This window comes from Helicoverpa zea, chromosome 6 (genome assembly GCF_022581195.2).
Source record: "Helicoverpa zea isolate HzStark_Cry1AcR chromosome 6, ilHelZeax1.1, whole genome shotgun sequence".
Classification (NCBI taxonomy): domain Eukaryota; kingdom Metazoa; phylum Arthropoda; class Insecta; order Lepidoptera; family Noctuidae; genus Helicoverpa; species Helicoverpa zea.
In genome coordinates, this window is record NC_061457.1 from 5,909,909 (window position 1) to 5,932,040 (window position 22,132).

At 38.5% G+C, this 22,132-nt stretch overlaps 1 protein-coding gene across 15 annotated transcripts in view; it reads left to right on the forward strand.

Annotated features, from left to right (window-relative positions):
* Nucleotides 1-21,979, forward strand: part of LOC124630866 (trafficking kinesin-binding protein milt) — a 35,902-nt gene extending 13,923 nt beyond the window's left edge. For 4 of the 15 annotated variants that reach the window (XM_047164891.1, XM_047164892.1, XM_047164889.1 and 1 more), the window contains 10 exons: nt 10,149-10,225; nt 10,552-10,716; nt 11,195-11,393; nt 14,833-14,963; nt 15,657-15,746; nt 16,165-16,376; nt 16,937-17,140; nt 18,405-18,547; nt 19,056-19,208; nt 19,354-21,979. In XM_047164891.1, the coding sequence (XP_047020847.1) occupies nt 10,175-10,225; nt 10,552-10,716; nt 11,195-11,393; nt 14,833-14,963; nt 15,657-15,746; nt 16,165-16,376; nt 16,937-17,140; nt 18,405-18,547; nt 19,056-19,208; nt 19,354-20,255 (2,250 nt within the window). In that variant the 5' untranslated portion in view covers nt 10,149-10,174 and the 3' untranslated portion in view covers nt 20,256-21,979. The other 11 variants (XM_047164895.1, XM_047164897.1, XM_047164893.1 and 8 more) reach the window with 11 other exon arrangements.
* The last annotated feature ends 153 nt before the right edge of the window (nt 21,980-22,132 follow it).

Sequence of the window (22,132 nt, forward strand, 5' to 3'; positions counted from 1 at the left end):
TTGTTTATGTAGTTGACGTATTTGTCCGCCGTGGTCCGTGCTAGTCATATCTATGGCAGCACTGCGCTTGCGCGAGCATAGAGACGCGCGACCACCAGTGCCGGTCGCGCCGGTAGCCACGCGGCACGCGTGTTCCCTCGTCGCCCGCCGCAACGCCGCCGGGCCGATCGATACCGCGACGGCCGAAAAACGTTGTGCGCCGCACGCATCGCGCATCACACGCCCCGACCCGTGCTAAACTTAGAGAGTAGAGGTGCACCGTTGCACCGACCGGTGTAGTAAAGCGTTCTATATCACACGTGCCTCATCCTGTCCTCAAAAGAAGTAGTTCTTTATCGCTACACACCTTGAATTCCTTAAGTTTGTGTTGTTATAGACTGTATTTTGTGATCATTATGTAAGAGGGTGAAACATTTCGCTTGTAACCTTACTAGTTTTAATGATACATAATTTTATAAGCATTCTGTTAACACCAATATCATATTTGGCATGCTGTAGAAGGTAAATTAGCAAGTCTCTGCGTCATCGATTGGGGTGGTTTTGGGAGTTGGGGGACACGAGACGCGTCGGCGTCGTCGCGGCGTCGCACCGCGCAACAGCTGTGAGCCAGATCAGTTATCTTGACCGTGAGAGCATAATTATGTTCATTGTTGTGTTGTGTAGTACTATACAAAATTTAAATATAATAGCAACTATCTATTTCCCGTATTTAAGCGTTCTAAAGCTTTTAAGAAATGCTATTTCAACGCATTCCTTTCTTTAAATTTCTATTTATCGTACAGCAGTTAAGTAATATTTAAAATTATTACAATCTGTAGTTTTTCTTAGTTTAATTAAAAGTGTATAAGCCAGCATCGGAGGCGTAAGATGTCATATAGGTATTTATTTATATTTGTAATAGTAGTGGATATTGATCTATGAACCCTACTCTCGGCAATATTTACGGTTTATTCTCCTTCCATACCGTATCACTCAGATTGCGATAAAATTATGCTATACATTGCTAATCTATATTATTTACTTTAATATTTGTATAATTGAGTAACTGCATACTTATATAGATAATTTGTTTTATTACTATAAATAAATTATAAAAAAGTAATATAAGAAACTTTGTCTGTATAATTTCTAAATATTAGGAAATTTTTGGTTACCCTACAATTGTTTTTCGAGAATACATTATTGCCATTGATTCTTTACGAAATTATTGCCATTGTTATTACTACGCAAGTCACTCGTTGTAAATGGGTTGGTGTAAAATTATTTATAACGATAAATACGTATTCCGTTAAAAACTGCTTGATTACTCACACTTCAATGAAAAAGTAGGCGTTTACTCTCAAATATGCAGGTTAATAATCCGTAGAGGTATAAGATTCAGTGTCACCCACATATTTATATGTCTTTTGTGTATAGAAATTGCCAAAGTTTACTTAATCCTGCTAAGTAATGACACTCTTAATAAAATTGTGAAATAAATCCCCCCACCTCCTCAAATACCAAGGTGGTACATATTTTCCGAATTTCCGCAATCCGCAAAGGAAACACTATCAATCCATCTTTCGACTGAGAAAATTTCAGACTACTTACTTCAAGTCTCAAATATTCTCAAATTCGGCCAGTCATTCTCAAGTTACTCCATTACCAGCAAAGCATTCCAAGTCCGACTGAAACTGGTTTTCCGGCTGAAACCGAAACTGAATGTTCGGCCGTGGCCACAGTTTCGGCCGAAACCGAAACCGAAACTCACGTGTTCAACTATAGAACACCATAAAATACTAAAATTTTCCCATTATTTTACATTTCTTAGCACTTATAGTTCGGCCATTCAGAGAATGCGTTCCTGACACGTCGCGATTGAACTGACGACGTAACTACATTCATTGATTATTGATATAATAATGTTGTTTTAATGCTCCTCAATTGTTAAAACGGTAAACAACCAGCAAAAATATTTTTATCGTAACTGCAACGCCATTGCAAAGTTACGTCGTCAGTTCAATCGCGACGTGTCAGGAACGCATTCTCTGAATGGCCGAACTATAGTAAGTAGTGTTAATCCTACTTATATTATAAATGTGAAAGTTTGTGAGAATGTATGGATGTATGTTTGTTATTCAATCACGCAAAAACGGCTGGACCGATTTGATTGAAATTTTGGTATGTAGAGAGGTGATACCCTGGATTAACACATAGGCTACTTTTTATCAACACACCACGCGGGCGAAGCCGCTGGCGGAAGCTAGTAAAGAACTATGCGGATGTCGCATGACAGCGTTTTGCGAAATTCGGATAGCTCCCACATGACCACCAGGGTTCGCCAGAGCGTTGCCACGACATGTTCCGAAATCAGTTTCAGCAAAAATTTCGGCCAATTTTGCCCGAAATCGAAAATGCAGCCGAAACTTGATTTTTATCGAAAATTTTTATTTGTATCGATGTAACCCATTTTTTCAACATTCCTAACAAGAGCTTACCTCGTGTATTTAGTTCCTAGTTTAGGTTCATTGCGTTTTAATACGTTTAATAAAAAAACGTTAGTATTGCCACAATACAGTTAAAAAGAATTTTATTAAGTTGTGCGCGCTTAACCGCTGACTAGGAAATATATCGTAACCTGAATCATTATGCGTAACGGACTGCGATTGAACGTTTAATAGGTACGAGTGATTTTCTACCAAAACATGCACCTATTTTTTATACATAAGAGAAATTACAAAAATGCATTCATAATATTATTTGAATTTTTAGGGACCGTCAGTGGATGAAAAGTGACTACTTTCACTGAATTAAGTGTAATTTTCTCTAATCAGTAAATATAACTGTTTCCTGTAATTTTTGATTCTTTAACAGTCCCTAAATTAAAATTTTAATTATAAATCACGCTCAGTTTCTGTCAATATCCTGTAGAAAAAAATGTCACGAAAAACTCCAAGCAAGTTCTAAGTACTTCCTGTAATTCAAGTCTGTCGTAGTAGTAGAATGACGCCACTCTAGGTTCACAATACTTGTTATTATTTAATTTACTTTGATCATTATTATGTATATCTATTTTAATATAATCATGATTATATGTACGCGAATGACGTAGTTATTATTTACAGGAACGTTGAATGTCTAATCCGCGACCTTTCTCAGAATAACAAAAATAAACCACATTTTCTAAATTATTATTATTTTATTTACAGTTCTTATTTATTTAGTATGCAACAAGTATAAAATTGCGGCATTATAATAACGCTTACCGTAGTAGCTTTGCTTCTAGAAAATTTGTTAAATGTAGTTAGTTAAAACGTCTTAAGATTTAAAAATAATTTGTTTAAGCACATTTTTATTAATAATTTGGTCATATCAGTTCAGGGCTTCTTATCTCTGACTCCTTATCAAATAATTCGTTCAGTGAGGAGCGTATAATAAGCGCCGTTAAATTATAATATACATGTGCACGTTGAGTGTTACTTCAGTATGACTTGAGCGTAAGTGTAGAATACTAATTCAGTTTTAGTTATTGGTATGGCATCGACGGAAGTGGACGTGGCCGGTCGTTGCTGCGCGAATCTGTCCCGATACCGTTCATATGTGTCGTGTTCGCGCAAATAGCGTGCTGCCTCCGTACTGCAGACGCCTGCACTTGATCGTGAAAGTTTATTACCACTGGCCTCAAACACTAGAACCGTTACTAAAAGAAATCGCCTTGTTTTGAGATAAAGGTTGTTTTGTGTGTAATTTCAGTGGTTAGATCGGAATTTACATTGTCATGGTGTGGTTTAATCCAGAAACTTATAGACAGATACATTTTTTGTGTTAGAACTTAGTTATAATCGGTGTTTGGAGTTTAACCATGTGTTTTGTGTGCAGTATGCATAGTGGCGTAGATAATACTCATGCTGAAATCGATGTTTACGAATAGGTAATACCGGTGATAACACCTTTCACTTGGATATGCTTGTTTAGCATGGAGTTGAAGTGTTAGTCGTACCGACGCTTCCCTTAATTATACATCAAAGTTGAATAGACCACGGCATTGTTGATGGTTAGCAATAAAACGCGTCTGACATTGCTCATTGGTATGAGTGTATTCGCGGGTGTGCGCACAGGGCCAAAATTACGTCATGATTCTGTTAACCTACTTTCATTTTACTATAAAGTTAGTAAGGTAATTGTTATAGCAAAATTTTAAGATCAATGTCATTGATAAATGACCACGTCATAAAATGCGTTTAGTAATTTTAGGTCTTTGATCTTTTCAATTTACACAATAAAAAAAAAATAATTCGATATAAATAGCTCTATTAACTGTTATAAAATTAGTAATCGAGTCAGGTAAAATTTCATAAATTACACAGACCGATTAATCATTCGGTCTGGTAACTTAAACCAGCAACACTCGGTCCATTAGCTAGCAGTTATTATTTCGATTGAACATGCAGACTGTTCATGCGTTACATTATGCATTGTATGTAATGCTACTTGAATTACTAATCATTGTAATTAGTTCAAAAAGTAAATTCGTGTGTCACTTTCCTGAATGACTAAGCTAATGAAGAAAATTATCAGATTTATGATCTTCAGCTCTAAGATCGAAAGGTCACCTGACGAAGGTAAACGACCATAAAAATGACCATGACCATGGGAATAGTTAAATAATAAAAAGTTAGTATGTCGTTTAATTTAATTGATATAAGCGATTGAGGCGTGACAAACGATGTGAGGTCATTGTATCGTAAGTATTCGCAATTTGGCAAACGCTATTAATTTACACATTAATAAATGTCTGATTAAAATATAAATAGATAGAATGTAGTTTTCAGTAGTGTACCTTATCGTTTGTACGTTCTGTGCAATACTTACTGTTGTAAAGCCTTTCGGAGAGGTTGTTCTACGTCAATGCTAAATCACGTGCCCTGCCTGGCTGGCCTTCACTTCTCAACCAACGCGACTCGATAAACTGGAAAAAGGAGAATGACAAATATATCAGCTATGATATCATAAAATAGATTTATTCACGCAATGTACGACTAGGTCACAAAGTTCAAGCCAAATAGACTCGTAAATACAATGCAACCGAGTGTTTTTACTTAAATATTGTTCTCAGAGTTTTTGTTCATTTGACAAGCCAGTAATGTACTTCAAGCTCGTCTTCTTAAGGTTATTTAGGAAATCAGAAGCAACTAACCAATTACACCGTTAATGCGTTTGTTTTTTAACCTGACCGTGAAAACTCGTTTAAGTGAATACTTGCGGGTAATTTACAGGCTACTGAGTTTGAACTGAGATCATCGAAGATTGGCATTCAATATTGTAAATAAATAGGAAGAATGGGAATTGTTTCCTATTGTTCAAATTCTTTCTTAGATGTAATTTATTTCGTCTTTCCATTACACGCCAGTAGCTAAGAAAGCCTAGTTTACCCTATGAATGAAAAGAAAATGGTCTTTATCTCATTAGTCAACATACAGTTTAGTGAGTATTGCATATCACTAACATCAGTTTATCTATTATTAATTGGGCTTCCTTTGTTTTTCTAAATATTTACCATCTAAACACCCTATTCATTATTACTGCTATTTAATGCGTGGGAGCGTCCACTCCGCCCTCATTTCGGTGTAAGCATAAATCGATAATTTTAACTTCGGAGTAACACCTCATTCCCTTAAGCTAACACTTGGGTTAGAAATGAACATGGCGATATGGCGTGAGCATTATAACCGTGCTTCGGGTATTATGAATTTCATAAGAGAGTTAATTTAAGCAGCTCGCTTGGCCACCCGAGCGTGTTGAAGATATCCACCAGCTAGCACTACCCTGTCAGACGTGTTCCATTACATCCTCAAATGAGTGGTTGGCACGATTCTCGTGATTTTACAGGTAGGTATTACGTCAGTATAAATATTGGTTTTAGCAGAGTGTAAAATGGTTTGTCAGTTCAGTTCATTTGTGACTTTACGTCGGAGACATTGTGCATAGGAATCGTATGTGATACAAGTGTACAAGTAGAAAGAATTCGGTCGGCGCTCGGGACTCATCGCCGGCGTGAAGCGGGCGGAGCAGATGGTCGCACGTCGCGCGCGTCACGGCGGAGGGCTGTGCGGGCTCGGGCGCGGGGTGCGCGGGCGGCTCGCGTGCCTCGCCGCCGCCGGGCTTCGATCGCGAGCTCTTCCAGGAGCTGAGCTACCTCCCCGATGCGGAACTTCGCGAGTGTCTCGGCGAATATCCGGACTTCCTGTACCACGTCGCTCGGGACAAATTTGGCCGACTATACTTTCGCGTGATCAGGACCTTGCTCCTTGATAGAGGTATAGCATCTGTAGATGGGTACGGTTTTCACTGTCGATCACCTCATCATCCGCTATAACCTCCCATGTCGTCTGGCCTTCATCTCGCTTGTCTTCTTATATCTTCAACGCGGTGATTTGCATTGCATATCATCCCCTTAGTTATGCTTATTGCCATGACATCATTTAATGGACTGCCTGTTAGTTTCCTACTTAATCGTTTCTGCCAAATAGGACTGTAATCCAGCTGACTAACTTATAAATAGATACCATATTAACACCTTCACTGTATAAATATTCTTAACTTACTAACCCTTTCCCTCACTGCCTAATATTGGTGTCGCTAAATGTGTTTTTGCCTTTTGTACAAACATAATTCTAATTAATACTTTGTCTAAGTAAGTACATGTAAACAATGTGTTCGTGTACCTATGTAGTAACAACTTTCTACAACATTAATTCTTATCCCGTTATATTATGTATGAGCTAACAATTTTATTATGACTTCCATGAGTAACTTCTTGCACAGGGTTGCCAGAAGCCATTAGTCTGTTTAATGTCAATTGATATTGTAAACATTTTATAAAATCATCAAATCATTAATAATTTTATATCCATTCATAAAGAATAAAATCTAACAGATTTTATAGCTATAGTTTCGTTAATTATGTAAATATTCGTTAATTTAGCATTGAATGATATTAATCAATGACACTAGGTTTTTTTTTTTCTAAAGATTTTTATATGACCCTTTCTTAAAAATGGCAACAGTACGCCAGGTACTGGAAACGATTGCCACAAAAACTGTGAAAGTCTTTCAGTATCGTGTGAGAGATGTAAGCACGAACACAATCAATATCCGTTGTAATCGAGTTAGGTAAGAGTGGGAAACGCCCGCATACCTGCGCCCGCGTCGCATTCAATGGAGCTATTATATCAGTCAGTTCTCATCAGTTTTTAATCTGGAAAGCAGCTTCGCCCATTAAACATTTAGTTGCTCGTTAAATATTATGTTTTATGCAGTTAAACGACCATCACACAACACGACACATAAATTCTTCAACACAACACGCACACCACCACATCATGTATTTGACACTTATGACGTAAAGGGTCATAAACAATGTTTCAGTAGTAATTATCTTTGAACATAATACGTAATACGTTAGATTCTGCCTTGTAGACATGCCTACATAAAATACTTAAAATATTACCATAAAAATAAAACTCACGTGAGAATCGAAAGCGAATTGATCGGAACAATGTGTTTAGTGAAACATTTAACATTTACAAGTGATAAGTAAAAAATTGCGATGTTTATTTGTTTTGTAATCCAGTGTTCCCACAGAGTGGATACAATAGAAAACTATGTTTTGTCTGCCCTCCGCAAGAGCGCCATGGATTCCACACGTCATTGCGTAGTACGCTCGCTCCACAGTCTCTTACTTGATCGGGAACTCCACGCTCGTATTTGTCGCTTTGTCACCAACGTTACTAACTTGTGCTATTTATTGATGTAACATCTATAGCAGTGCTATTCTTCGAACTACCGAGTTCATGTGTAATGTTGCATTTAGTGTGTGAACAATAGGGGGTTCGATGAACGCCGAGAGGCCAAACACACATGATGTACTCCCTGGTTAGTAGATAAATATAAGTAGAACAAGTAATAGTAGTAACAATAGGTGATGGTAAATATAGCGCAAACTTTAAATTCAATGATATCTTATCAAAGTGATTGAAGCGGGCAAGCGGCAAACGTTATTCGGTGTTTACAGTGCGTGCTTACACGATGTTTTGCGATACTTAGTGGTTTGAGTTCGTTAAGTACCGTGCAATTATTGAATTATTCGCCCATTGTGCCTGTGTATCACTGTGATTGTTTGGTTCAGTACTGGAGACATAATTATGCACGTGAAGTTAAAATTGTAGTAACAATGTTTTTAATGTGCAAAAATTTGTACAAAACGACAAGTGGAATTTCGAATACTAAAGATATACCGAATCATTATTCAGCTAATACCGGTTTGATATTATTTAATTTTATTAGATGCATAATATTCCGATTGGATACGCCACGGAAATAACTTTCAATTTCATCTTAAATTCCACTTATTTTAATTTATGATATGTCTTCCGAATGATACGAGATACCAGGTCACTGAATGATTTGTTGATAAATATTGTTGAACCAGTCTAGCCAATTTTATCGGAAATTCTTTGTGAACAGACTGTAGGATGTTTCCTTGCTGGCTTTGTTGCGTTATAGAATTACGTTTGAAAAGTGTTTTAATCTCTTAATCACTAGATAACTGTCTAATTCCAATTTCCATGTAGATTATAAAATTATGAGTGCTTCTAAATACTCTTTAGTTGAATCAGGTTATGGTCCTCTATTCTCAAGCTTCATATACCTTATAACTAGGTACTACATTCTCTAGTATAGGTACGGACCACATCTAGGTCACCGATTCAATCGATTGGTGTATTAATAGGATAGCTTTGAGATCAATTTAGTCTTGATGCTATTTTAGTGCTTTCAAATATAAAATATTGATCGACAGTGGCGGCCCCTTTGGAAATATTCTGTGGGTTAAGAGCGAGTTATAAAAGTGCCCAGAAATAGATTGTGAGCAAGAATATAATAAATATTGATGCTTGCTTGACCAAGGTTAGCTCGTAATGTAATCTCGATTGAACACCTGAATTACTGCAGATCAATATAGTTAAGCTTCTTTTTCATTAAGACGTTAAATAAAAATATATAAAAAAAACTATGTAACGCTTTATTTATTTAAACTTTGAAAATCTACATAAATAATGCTTGTCGCTTTAATAAAATTCAACAATATTGTAAGCAACAAATATTTGTCTGTGCGACTAATGAAAACCGCAGCCTGCGGGTGATCTTGAAGGCTAACGCTGTGTATGTAAAGTGATTGCGTGACATGTTTTACGGTATCACGTGCTTTATTTGACTAGTATTCTAGCAAAGTCTAAACAGTCAGTGATATTGCGCAGACATCGTCTAGCGTCTGGGAACAGTGCCAATAACTGTTCCTTAGCGAAAAAAGTTCAGTAGGTACAACATTGTTAATTGGGTAAATTAAAAGTCTGCTCTTCAGATTAACTTATTTGAACACAAAAAGTTATTAGGTATAATAATATGTCTCCATGTGCCGCCGATACAAGCACGAGCTAGTCTATCGATATCTAAGGTTTTAATTAAATCAATGAAAGTAGTTTATCTGGATACGTGTATCTGATCGCGTCTAGTATCAATATTAAAATAAGTACCTTGCCCAAGAATGTACTTATCTAACCCAGTCCCAAGTCCGGTTTTCGGCTCGAAGAAGTGTGTATTTTTATGGGAGGTTGTTAACTCGAAAGAACTTCAGAACATTATAACTCGATTGACCAAGTACGTTTGTCAATATTAGTCATCGTTTCATACCACTTTTTTATTGCACTCGCGTGACCAAATGTCAATAAAGCAATCGTAGAAGTATATAATTTAAGTTTTCTCTAAAAAGGCTATAAAGCTATCAATACTTTTGCATGCCTTTGTCACGTGTGTGATTTAGTTAGTGATGCTATTTCCTACGAGTATTGTTGGCTAAGCAAAATTATGTTCTAATATGTTTATAAACAAAGGTGTAGTAAAGTCATTTTGCTCTTTGAAGAAAATCACCCATACTATCAATAGATAATATGAAGTACGATAACTTATATCTACACTTAAATCACATAATTATCTGAACACATTCGTAATTTAACATGTATAGTCAACGCTTGCTTTATAGAAATGCTATAAGTATTTACTATAGCATAGACGTTGGTGCTGTTGGCTACATAGTGGTGTTCTTTTTGCAGTTCTATGCAGCAACAGGGTGAGCCAAATGACAAAAACCTACAATGACATCGAAGCGGTAACACGGCTCTTAGAAGAAGTAAGTCTTGCTTTTTACTTTGCACTGTAATTCGACTAAAGAGGTTACCATATTACGTAAAATGGAGTCCAAGGACTTCGCTGCCAACTCTTTACTTGCTGGCAACCGGTTAATGTCACAAGTTTTTTGTCTTCAATGTATTTATATGTATGTAAAACTATGTAATATTTCGACCTCTTGGTTTTCGCTTTGATATTTGGCGCTTTTTCATATAATTTTAGCTGCGTAGAAGAATTATACGAGTGCCTACATTTCATTGAGTAGCATCTCTTCAGATTTTCAAGTTGATGTTGGAGTGGTTTAGTAATAAACTGCAATGTTTACAGAAAGAGAAAGATTTGGAGCTGACGGCTCGCATCGGCAAGGAATTGTTAACTGCTAATGGGCGTTTGGAAGCGCGAGTCACCGCGCTCGAGGGGGAGTTGCGAAGCGCACGGGACCACATCACGCAGCTGAGGCACGACCTCAACGCGAAAGCGGATCTACTACAGGTAAAAACGTCTTAATTATATCATGTTTCCTATTTCTTCAAATAAGAGCTACCTTCAAATCTTGGGGAAATACATCTCGAAGTTTTTTGAATGAAACTAAAACTTGTTAGAATTATCTATGACCCATATCTATGACCCATCCTGTTACTACAACGATTTGCTTACGGACCTTTGAATATAAGCATAATCTTTCTGTTGTCGCACATGTCAAGAATAAATAATCTTTTATTATCCTGAAGATGATATCATCGCGCTAAGGTATTCATGACACCAGGAAAATCAATCTTAAAATGTACCTTCGTGTGAAAATCAAATTCATTTAAGGAAAGACAGCAAGAGCTAAAATCCCAAAGCCCGAAAAAAGGTTTCGGATAAACATTTGAGAGATTTATTTTTACATTATTGAAATACCTAACTTCTTCGAATGTGCCATGGATTACGAAACTCGGGGATGATACATGGATATGGTATTCGGCAGGTGTTAACAAATGACACAGAGGAGTGTTCGTCCCCCGAGGAGCAGGAGGCGGCCAACGCGGCGCTGCTTCGCAAACGCACGGGGGCTCTGGAACGGGAGAACCGTGCGCTGCGCGAGGAGGCCACGCGCCTCGCCGCCGGCGCCGACAGCGCAGAGCTGGCCGAGCGACAACTGCTGAGAGACATCGCGCACCAGCTCGGTATGACATCCCTTACCTTCTATCTTTCTATCTTTAAGGCCGGCTATACGTGGACCGCGTGAAGCGGTTGCAAATGCTTGAGCGGTTCGTGTATGTGCGTCCATAAAACTTGCAGTTCACTGTGCAGTTCCAGCTTTTGAAGCTGTCGTCCCTGATTGCTTCAAGCGGTCCGTGTATTGTCGGCCTAAGCAGCGAGGTTGGAAAAATCCAGTTGAAAAATTTGGGGTTTTCGTACTTGGTGAAATGTGATAGCTAACTCCGTCCGAATTGAAGTGTACAATGTAATTTATTTCTCACAGGTTTTAGTAATTGCTAATTGATTTCCGGTAATACGCATTAATGCATAATATCTTTACATACGTAAAATACGCATTAATGCAAAATATCTTTTAAATATCTTTTATCAAAGTATGCAAAATATGTAAAACTGTCAAGTAGGCATAAATAACGAGCAGTGACAACAACACACTATAAAAGGGATTGGCCGACATAAAAAATGCATGACTTTCCGCTGTCATGCGACGTCAGCGGCCAACCTGTTAATTAGTAATAGGCTGCACCTAGCCGGAAAAACGGAGTTTTATCAACAAAACTGTTCGAATCTTGTACTTCGTATACTAATGGAATGTCTTGTTATCAAGTCTTAAAATTCACACTTATGTCGTGTCGAATTTTAATTGGTCCATTCATGTTATCAATAGCGAAAATAAAATTGTTTTCTAGAAGCTTCGAATTCCTTTATGATACCCATTTGAAATGATTTGTTGCTAAATGCCTCATATGAAACTTAAATCGTATTTGTTGTTTTACTTTCTTTTCAAGGCATAAATACGATTCCATATGTGAAAGATTTTTCTCACGATCGATGTTCTTTGAACTTTCGATTACACATAAGATGTACATAATGTGTAAATGTCAACAGTCAGTGAAATTGACCTTTCGGTATTTTCTCTGGAGAAATCACGGCAATGCTCATTCAAATGCCATACAGAGACGCTCATTCAAATGTTGATTACTTTGACTAAATCATTTGTCGTATTATTAAACAGCCGCTTGCTAGCGCAAAAGCGCAGAAGAAAATACAATACAAATTGTAAGGACACTCAACCTTTGTCTGAGCATGTGTAATATCCTGTCGAGAGTGATTATATTGCGTCATATGGAGCATGAAATCCCGGCGCAACCTGGATTCATTGAACGCCAACGAGTTTTCATAATAATTGCGATTTAAACTGCCTCGAGTAAATACATTGGCTTCTGTCGCAACTAATGTGAGCGCAGTGATATTGCTTTTATGTAATCTTTATTATCACACGCATCTTAGTTGCCGGCTGTTGGACTTACAGAAAAATTGTACCCGATTGTTTGTATTGCGTCTAGCTGACAGAAGGTCGTTGGTTATCGTTATCAGTCATACGAACGACCTACAGGCGGATTTATAGCCTACTTAGCTTGCTTATAAATTAGACTATCTTGATGATAGATAGGTTTCACTTAAGCCAACGATGTAGGGTAACGGCCAATGCAAATTCATATCACTTAATTGAGGAATTTTGAGGCAGTTTGTTCTTACCTCAGACGTTTGTATGTATTAAAATTCTTGAGCAGCCTGTTATCAATAAATTGTAAATTACCCTAAAGATATTCGATAGCCGATAGTAACAATCATTATAGCACAACCAAGATAAAAATACATATCGCAGATGTTAATGAGGCCGCCATTGTTTATACTAAGAAGTAGTTAAATAAGAACTAAGTAATTATGTTTGTCCTTTCTCGTACATTAATTGTGTAGCTATCTAGTGATCGACAGTGATTCATTTAAGGAAAGGTCATTCTAATAGTATTTACTTGATTGTTTTACTCGGCAGTTTGTGAAAGATTTGATTAACATGTCCATTGTCTGATACCAGGTCGTAAAACATGTGATATTGATTTAAAACCCTCATGTTTGTGTAGCCTTCAATATACGCTAAAAATAAGTTTGTTGGTACATAATGTAAAGCACACATACACATTTGGTAATATAATTTTTGAATTGTTTGTTTAAGACCTACAAATAGAATAACAGCTTAAGTTTTTGTTGATGGCGGAAGTTATTTTCAAAGAAGTTTTGTATTATGTTAATGTACCATCTGAAATTATATTCAAAGTGCGTATTTGAAGGCCATATAGTTTAAAAACGATTTTCTAAGTAATATCTTTTATTGTATGAGATCACTAGCCATCTGCAATATAAGACTTCAATGCGTTGTGTCGATATAGCCTATTGTAATCTTTGTTAGAGAAAGTATTGCTCTCTACTTCGTTGAAAAGGCATTAAATACATTGATGATTGAAGATCTGGGGCCCGATTCTGCTAAGTTTATAAAGTCAAAATTGAATAGAAATTGAATGGCAAAAGCAGTTTTAACCATGTCGGGCATTCTTCTGCTAATATAAGACCAATCGTATTCCAACGACATTCGATTGGTTTGCGATTGGTCTGCCATTTTGGTCTATACGGTAGTTTGCTCTAGAATCATTATGCAATCGTAAATCATTTGCAGACAAAATGGTTCATTATTGAATGACAGAAAAGGATAAAAACGTTTATTTCAATGAACAAATAGCGGAATGCCACATACGCTTCAATCGTAATTGAGTCGTGATTGGATCTCAGTCGAATGTGAATCGTATGTCGCTTAAATAAAATTAGCATAATCATGCCCCTGTTAAAAAATCATCTCAATTGCTTAGCACCATAAGATATGGGCAGAAAGTTGTCATTATTTTCTGTTTCTGTAAACTGAAAATATAGGTTTTACTTTTGTATCGAATTTGAAGAGGAATTATGAAGAGTAAGCAGAACTCCTTGGATTTCTGAAGAGTAAAAGCCTGGTGACTCAAGGTGGCCTAGCAGCGTGTTTTCTCTTAAGGCTTGCACCCTGTCAGACCATACTTGTTTCAACTTGCTTGCTGTCATCAAATGAAGAATCCATTCAAAAGGATCGTGTATTTATTATACTGCCATATTAGTGTACTGAGGGCAAAACAAAGGTAAAGGAAACAATTGGTGTTTTTCATATTGTTCTGGCGATGCGGTAATGCTAGTATAGTATTATTGTGTTACCTCGATAAATGAAATGTATGTATAAACAGGTACTTTGAATTATCCTCAGTATATCACATTCATGTTATGCTTTAATTTTTAGAACCAGATATTTGTAATTTTGAAAATAAATTCTCATTGTAGTTCAATACGTATGTATTGCGTATATTGTAGCAATTCGACATTTAAATGTTACTCGTGTTTCACAAATAATATTGTAATCTTAGAGCAAACTATAAATTATGTTTTATTTGACATTTTATCGCAGCAAATGCATTTCTGTACCAAACTCCCCTCTTGAACTTTGGCTTTGACTTCACAAATGTATAACAATTGAATAATTTTCAGCCAGTGCGAATTCCGAGGCGAGTGCACTGGGCTCGGAGCTGGTGGAAGAGCGGCAACGTTCGGCAGACCTCCAGCAACAGCTTGATAGCATCAATACAAGGCTCGCCGTCAGCGAAAGAAATTATCAACAGGTAAATTATTTATAATTGCCAACACCAAAGCAAATAATTGTGTACGCAATCAGTAACTCTCTGAGTGTTCTTTAAATATGTAATTATATTCCAGTGTTGAATCGCGCCAAGCGAGAGGCCGGTACATCGTGACATAAATATTTGCCATTTGGCAAACATTATGTGTTACATTTGCGCTCGCGTTACCGGACATGACCGTTTGCAAACAGCGTGTGCCGGCCACATGCGCGGAACATAACATACAACACTTTGCTTTGAATTCTTTAATAAAAACATGTATACTAAAAGTATCAGAGGAATAAGCCATACATTATAAGATTACGTTAAAAGAACAAAGGTGTTTCATTACAGAAACATACCAGAACAATGCGTCATAATACCTTTTATTACCGACGTTTGCAAAACATTATCATATCTTAAGCACACTATTTAGCGAAATATTGAAGACTTACATATCAATATAGGTATTTTCTTCGAAGGTATTCTTGATAACAGTTATAAATGGCGAAACCTTGACTAAAATAGTAAATCGGATTTCGTGAAGGCATTAATCCGTAGTCTATCCGATTATCCGGTCTAGAACATAGGCTTCTTAGTACAGAAACTAAAGAATGGCTTTAATTTTATGTAATAGATGTATGTTGTTATAAGTTTTATATGCATAGTTGAAGGTTTATGTTTAATTGTTCACAGTTAAGTGCTGAGCACGAGCACACGTTACGGATATTAGAAATAACAAAAGAAAATCAAAATGCTCTCGCCGCAGAACTGGCTGACACGAAGGTAATTACAACTACTGATTATTACGGTTGCGCACTTCAACCATTGTTTAATGTGTAATGAATCCCATAAAACTTAGTCTTAACTAATACTGATTTTAATCTAACACAAATGTTTCGAAAAATAAGGTATTTTAATTGAAATGGAGGTGTGACACTTACAGTTAGGCAGTTCACACTATTCAAAACAAATGACACAAGAAGCTTAAGAAATGCTTTTGGACTTGATTTTAAGTCACTAGCTTCGAAAGTGTTAAATATACCTTTAGGTGCTTTCCAATAAATAAGTTAAGTATTCTCAAAACTTCTTCAACCTATCTGCAAATGATGTATGGGGCAAATGTCAGAAATCTATCCCTAGTAAGTAAATAGGCAGGTTATTGGTATCCGCAGTAAAACTAATGTACAATTTTCATCACCAGGAGCGTTATGTGGAAGTGGCAGCTCACCTCGCGGAGGCACAAGAGCAGCTGCGTGCTCTACGCAAGCGCGGCGAGCCGGCGGCGGCGCGCGGCCTCATGCCCAGCGTGGCGGCCGCCGCCGGCCTCGTGCCGCCCAGTCTGCACCGCGAGATGCACTCCTCCATATACTCCGAGCTCAGCCTCGACTCCGGCATCGGCGATCCGCTCGCACAGTACGTACTTACGTCACTTCCCGTGCATCGGAGAGCACGCAAATGTCGGTCCTGCGCCTAATCTCTCTCCGGTCGTGTCGGATTGCCGTTCCATCGGGCTATGAGAGAGAAGGAATAGAAACTTCTGCGATGCGATTTTGTTCCGAGAACCGTTTAGTAGGGTAACCATGTATTCATCTACCAAACGGTTTGCCGTACAAATTCGCATCGCAAGCTAGTGTGGGCGCCCATAGTCATGTCAATGAGGCTTGGCGAAGTGAAAGTTTCTTAGGCTTTGTTGCAAAAAATTATCTTATGTATGCTAAACAGCTAATTTGAGATTCCTCAAGTATTCTTGGACGTATTGTACGAAAATACTTATATTAACACGTAGTGTATCATAATAATCTATTGTACTGTCCTCTTAAATTCTTTATTCAAAACAGATACGCATTTTTATAAACAATGTTTACAAACAGTGATAGCACATCCATCACTTTGATAACCTACTTCCCACATTTGAGACATTTTTTGACACAACCTCTTTGTTCGTAGACGTTTATTACGATTTTATATTCCAGATCAAGCATGCACAAGGTGTTTGAGACCGTGCAGTGTGCATCGCGATGGTCGGGCCAGTCCGGTCAGTCGGGCCCCTCGCTGCCCGGCTCGGACGTAGCTGACGGCCCTGCGACGAACGCGGCGTATCTGCGACCGCCCGTCAAACCTTCCAGCGATTCCTTCCTCGATGACACATCGGATACTGATTCTGATGATCTTTACCCGTGAGTATATTGTTATTAACACTGAAGGATATTTTTGAAAATGGTATCAATATAATAATAGTTGTTATATCGCGAAATGTTGCAAAAATGCGGTGTATCGTGGCTGTAACTTTGATTGAACTTGTTGTTATTTGCATTGAGTGTGAAAAGATTTTTCCGGTAATTGGGGGTTCCGGGGGATTCATATGGCATTAATAATAATAGAATTTTGAATAGCTTATTATTATTTACTTACACATACATAAAACACGTCTGAGGAGCAGTATGAATAAAAGGGTTAGGGGGAAACTCGCCTCTGGGCCGCGGCCCAGATTACACGGTATAATAACAGTCGGGAAAACTGGTCCGAATGTGCGGGCCAGATTACTATGTGAAAAAAGTGACGGAGGTAAGTCGACCCATTGGGACTTAATTTCATAAAATCCGATAGTTGTGAAATTTTTCACAGCTCAAAATCGTCAGGAGGCAAAAAGACTTAGATCTTTTTCATAATTTTCATCATAAATATAATACTTTGTCTAGATACTGGACTCCTAGTAGCTAATATAGACTTAGTTAAATAATGAAGTTCCTATAGATACTTAATTTATAATCTCAATTTATAAGTAAAACGTAAATATAGAAACATTGTTTCTTTTTATCAAAATTTTTAATGGGGTTTTTTAACATGCTGTAAGTAAATAAAAATAAATATTATATCCTACTTATACACACATATTCTACATATGTAAATATCCCACTATCTCCACTAACCAAGATATTAAAAAAAAAGTAAAAATAAAAACTATGTATCAAATATCTATAGGAACTTCATTATTTAACGAAGTCTATATTAGCTACTAGGAGTCCAGTATCTAGACAAAGTATTATATTTATGATGAAAATTATGAAAAAGTTCTAAGTCTTTTTGCCTCCTGACGATTTTGAGCTGTGAAAAATTTCACAACTATCGGATTTTATGAAATTATGTCCCAATGGGTCGACTTACCTCCGTCACTTTTTTCACATAGTAATCTGGCCCGCACATTCGGACCAGTTTTCCCGACTGTTATTATACCGTGTAATCTGGGCCGCGGCCCAGAGGCGAGTTTCCCCCTAACCCGAATAAAACTCCAATTATACATATAATTAAATAATACAATTAAAAAAACAAATTATTATTACAATTATACAATTAAATAAAATAAAAAATATTATTGTTTTTTATCGCGACAACGAAACTACAACTTTATAGTTTAATTTAAAACTCTCGTCTCGTCACCAGTGGCGGCACGGGTGTGGGTGTCCCCGGAGCGCCGGGGGCTGCGGAGCTGGCGGCGGCACTGCGTCGCCTCACGCCGCAGGAGATCTACTCGCGCCGCGCCTCGCTCACCGCCTCCCATGTTTTACGACATCGTCGGTACACTGGTACGTATTTAAGTTCAGGTTTAAACCAACAAAGCTTAATTTTCTGAAGGACAAAAGGTAGTCTCTGTGTCTGTGTGTGGAAATCACGAAAGGCATCGTCACTATTCAGGTCCACAGGCGAGTTTAAACTGGGTGGGTTGGTGTCGAATCGGTTCATCAGTTTAAAAGCTACAGTGCCACAGACAGACAATAGCGGTCAATTTTATAACCCTCTTTTAGTCTGACCACAACAACAATTGTCATCATGTTTACGACGGTCTGTGTAAGCAAGGGATTATTGGCCGAGCATAGATCGTAAATAAGATACGAACACAATGCGCCACTTCAGATATAATCTCAACACGTTGCGTTGTTTGTTTGGACAGCTATTACGAAAAGTTTTGCTTTTCAAGATATTTTACCTAATCGATTGTATTGTTTATTCAACGTGATATTTAATTGTTTGATCTTTTGAATGGATTTCACCATTTATAAAATGATAATATTTCATAATAATTGTGTATTGTAGAGCGGGACGCGAGCGAGGAGAGTGCTGTGTGGGGCGCGGGCGCAGGCGGGCTGGCGCGGTTTCGTCCGCCACACAAGCTGCAGATCGTCAAACCTCTGGAGGGCTCCCTCACCCTGCATACCTGGGCTCAACTCGCCAAGCCCTCTATGTCAGGTATGCCGCCTATGTTATTTGAATTAATATGAAGTATTTAAAAATACTCGTCGATTTATTTAAGGTTTTATAAAGCTACAGTTGTTTTAGACAAAACACCGCTTTTTGATGTTTTCATGTTCTTACCCATCTATTTTTGTTACAGGTCTTTTAGAAGAACAAGAGGGCGTCGGTGTCCGCGGCTCGCGCACAACTGGTCACGGCATGCGCTTGTATCGGTTGTCCGACGTGGAAGAAGACGACGACATGCCCCGCCTGCCACACTCTAGTCATGTCTACACATATGTGAACAGCACTGTGCTGCATCCTAACGACGGCAGTATGATGAGCACTAGTGCGAGCAGCGTGTGCAGCAGCGGCATGAGCAGCCTGGCCAGCAGCGTGCTCGGCAGCGCGTGGAGCTCGCGCCTCACCTCGCGCCGCTCCTCCGCCGGCGGCTCGCCCGTGCACTCGCGCCGCGAGTCCGTCTGCCTGCCGCCCTCCCGCGCGCACTTCACGCCCACCGCCACGCCCGCCAACAGCCCGCTGCTCGGCTCCCCCGACACCACGCCGCCCGCCTCGCCCCGCCCCGGCGACGCGCCGCCCTCGCTGCACGCGCTCATCGCGTCCGGCACTTCCATCCTGCGCCGCCGCCACCTCGCCTCGCCCGGCGGCGACGGCTCGCCAGCGCCCATCGCACTGCAAACACCTGGTTCCCTTTATACTGGGCTCATGCATCGTAGTCCTATGGAACAGCTGACGTGCCTCAAGCGCACCCTGCGCTCGCCGGCCGCGCCCGTGGAGAGGCGCCTGGGGGAGCCGGTGGAGCCGCCGCTGGGCGTGCCGGCGCACCCGGGCTCGGGCGCGCTGGACGCGGCGGGCAGCATGGGGGCGCCGGGCTGCCTGCGGCGGCCGCCCCGCGCCCGGGCGCCGCGTCCTCGTTCGGACCTGGGCACGGTGGGGTCGGGGGTGCCGGCGCCAGCGCCGACGGCGCCGGCACACTCCTCGCAAACGTCGGCGTTGGGCACGCTGAGTCTACTGTTTGGCCGGAAGGGTGGTCTCTTGTAGACGAGCGTGTCCATGGTGATCCACTAGCGGCGATGCGTCATTGTCATCAGTAGTCGATTGCATTCGTTCGTTCACCGTCCCTAGATTTTGTTTTATTTTCTGTGGGACCTTAAATTAATTAGTTATGTTTTTTACGTTTTGACGTGTGTATTTTGGAATTATTTTGTCGAGTCGAGGTAAGCTCGAGTGCATTTATAATATGTAAGTACGTCCTGCTTCCGGAAATCAACCAATGTGCAGGCGCTGATAAAAAAATACTTAGGCCCACGTTCACTGGCAACATAATCGTCAGTTTTATTAAAACAACTGTTAACCGTAAATTCTCAAAGTAAACAGTTGTTTTAAAGAAAATAAGGAGTTTATGTTGTCGTTGAACTTGGGCGTTAACGTATTGTCAATTATATCCTCATTCATATCATTCACACACCATTAATATAATTTGAGGTTATTATATTACTGCATACCGGTAGAGGGCGTAGTTGGCTTGCATTTGATACTGAGGAAAGGGAGAAGTAACATTTGAATTGAACATCTAGAAAAAACGACTCATCACACGAATTATTAAATTTTACTATTTTAATGTTTTAATACTTAATTGATGCTATTAATTTGGTAGATTTTGTAGTTATATGAACCAAACAATCCTGAAACAGAAGTCTGTAGTATTATATAATTATTTAAGGGTTGTAATATTTCTTAGGATAGGTGAATAGTGAGACTTAACACTAGGTTTTGTAGGTGCTTTATGAGTAATAATTTACATATTCCCAAATCTCATCTCATTGCGTAGTATTTTCATGCTTATGATTATTACTCTTTGTCTAGTTATAAATTTTGTATGTGGTATTGTAAATAATTGAATTTCCATTAACTTAGAAGAGTACAAAGTATTTATGTTTATGGATCCAATTTAGTGTAATTCATAATGAATGCGGAATAACTTAATTTTGTTTTATATATTGCGAAACTTCTATATCTAATTTCCTTTACCATCGTATTGGTATATATTGGCATTAGTACTGTTAATTGATTCTTATTCGGCAATTTTTTTGTGTTTAAATTGTTAATAACATAGGGTCTGAGTAAAATAATGGTGCATGCCATAGGATAAGTAGAACTGAATTCATTTTAAATTAACTGATCAATGAATAAAGTATTCACATAATATGTGATGTTATTTTTTGTTTTTGTAATAGCAACCAGTTGGTAATTTAATTTCCCAGATAATCTTAAGTTATTGAAATTGGTGCTAGATAAATATTTTTCTGCCAGTGAGTTGTTAGATGCACGATTACAATTTATGTGATCGTGGGTTGTCACATGCAAAAATATGTAACATCTTGTGTATAGGTAAATAGCGACAAATGCATTGAAGAATTTCGAAGTGTTTGCATATTTTTACATGTGATGATATTCTGTTTGTTTGTTGTGAAGTTGTATCATTCATAATCTGGGCCAGGGTTTCACTTTTGTGTTTATCAACATAACAAAAATCATAAACGTAAGGACGCGGTAATATGTGAAAGGGCTGTGAGGTGATGAGTGTGAGATAGTTACGCGAGTGCGAGTGTGTAGTCAAAAATCTGAGATTACAATATTACTACAGTGAGGTAGGCACAAATCGTGTAGGCTAAGTAAGGCGAATTTGTTGATATTTTGACGATTATGAAAAAAGGAAAATGATTGAATTGTAAAGAGATATAATATAATTTATTGAATGAAAATGTTTTTTATTCAAACTCTTCCCATTTCCCGTTACTTTTTTCTAGGTACTTTACGGTGTATGGTTACTGGCGTTGTGACATCGATGAGGGCTGCTACGACTGTACGACACGACACCAACGATGGTAGAAACAAACTAAACTATAAGTTCAGCT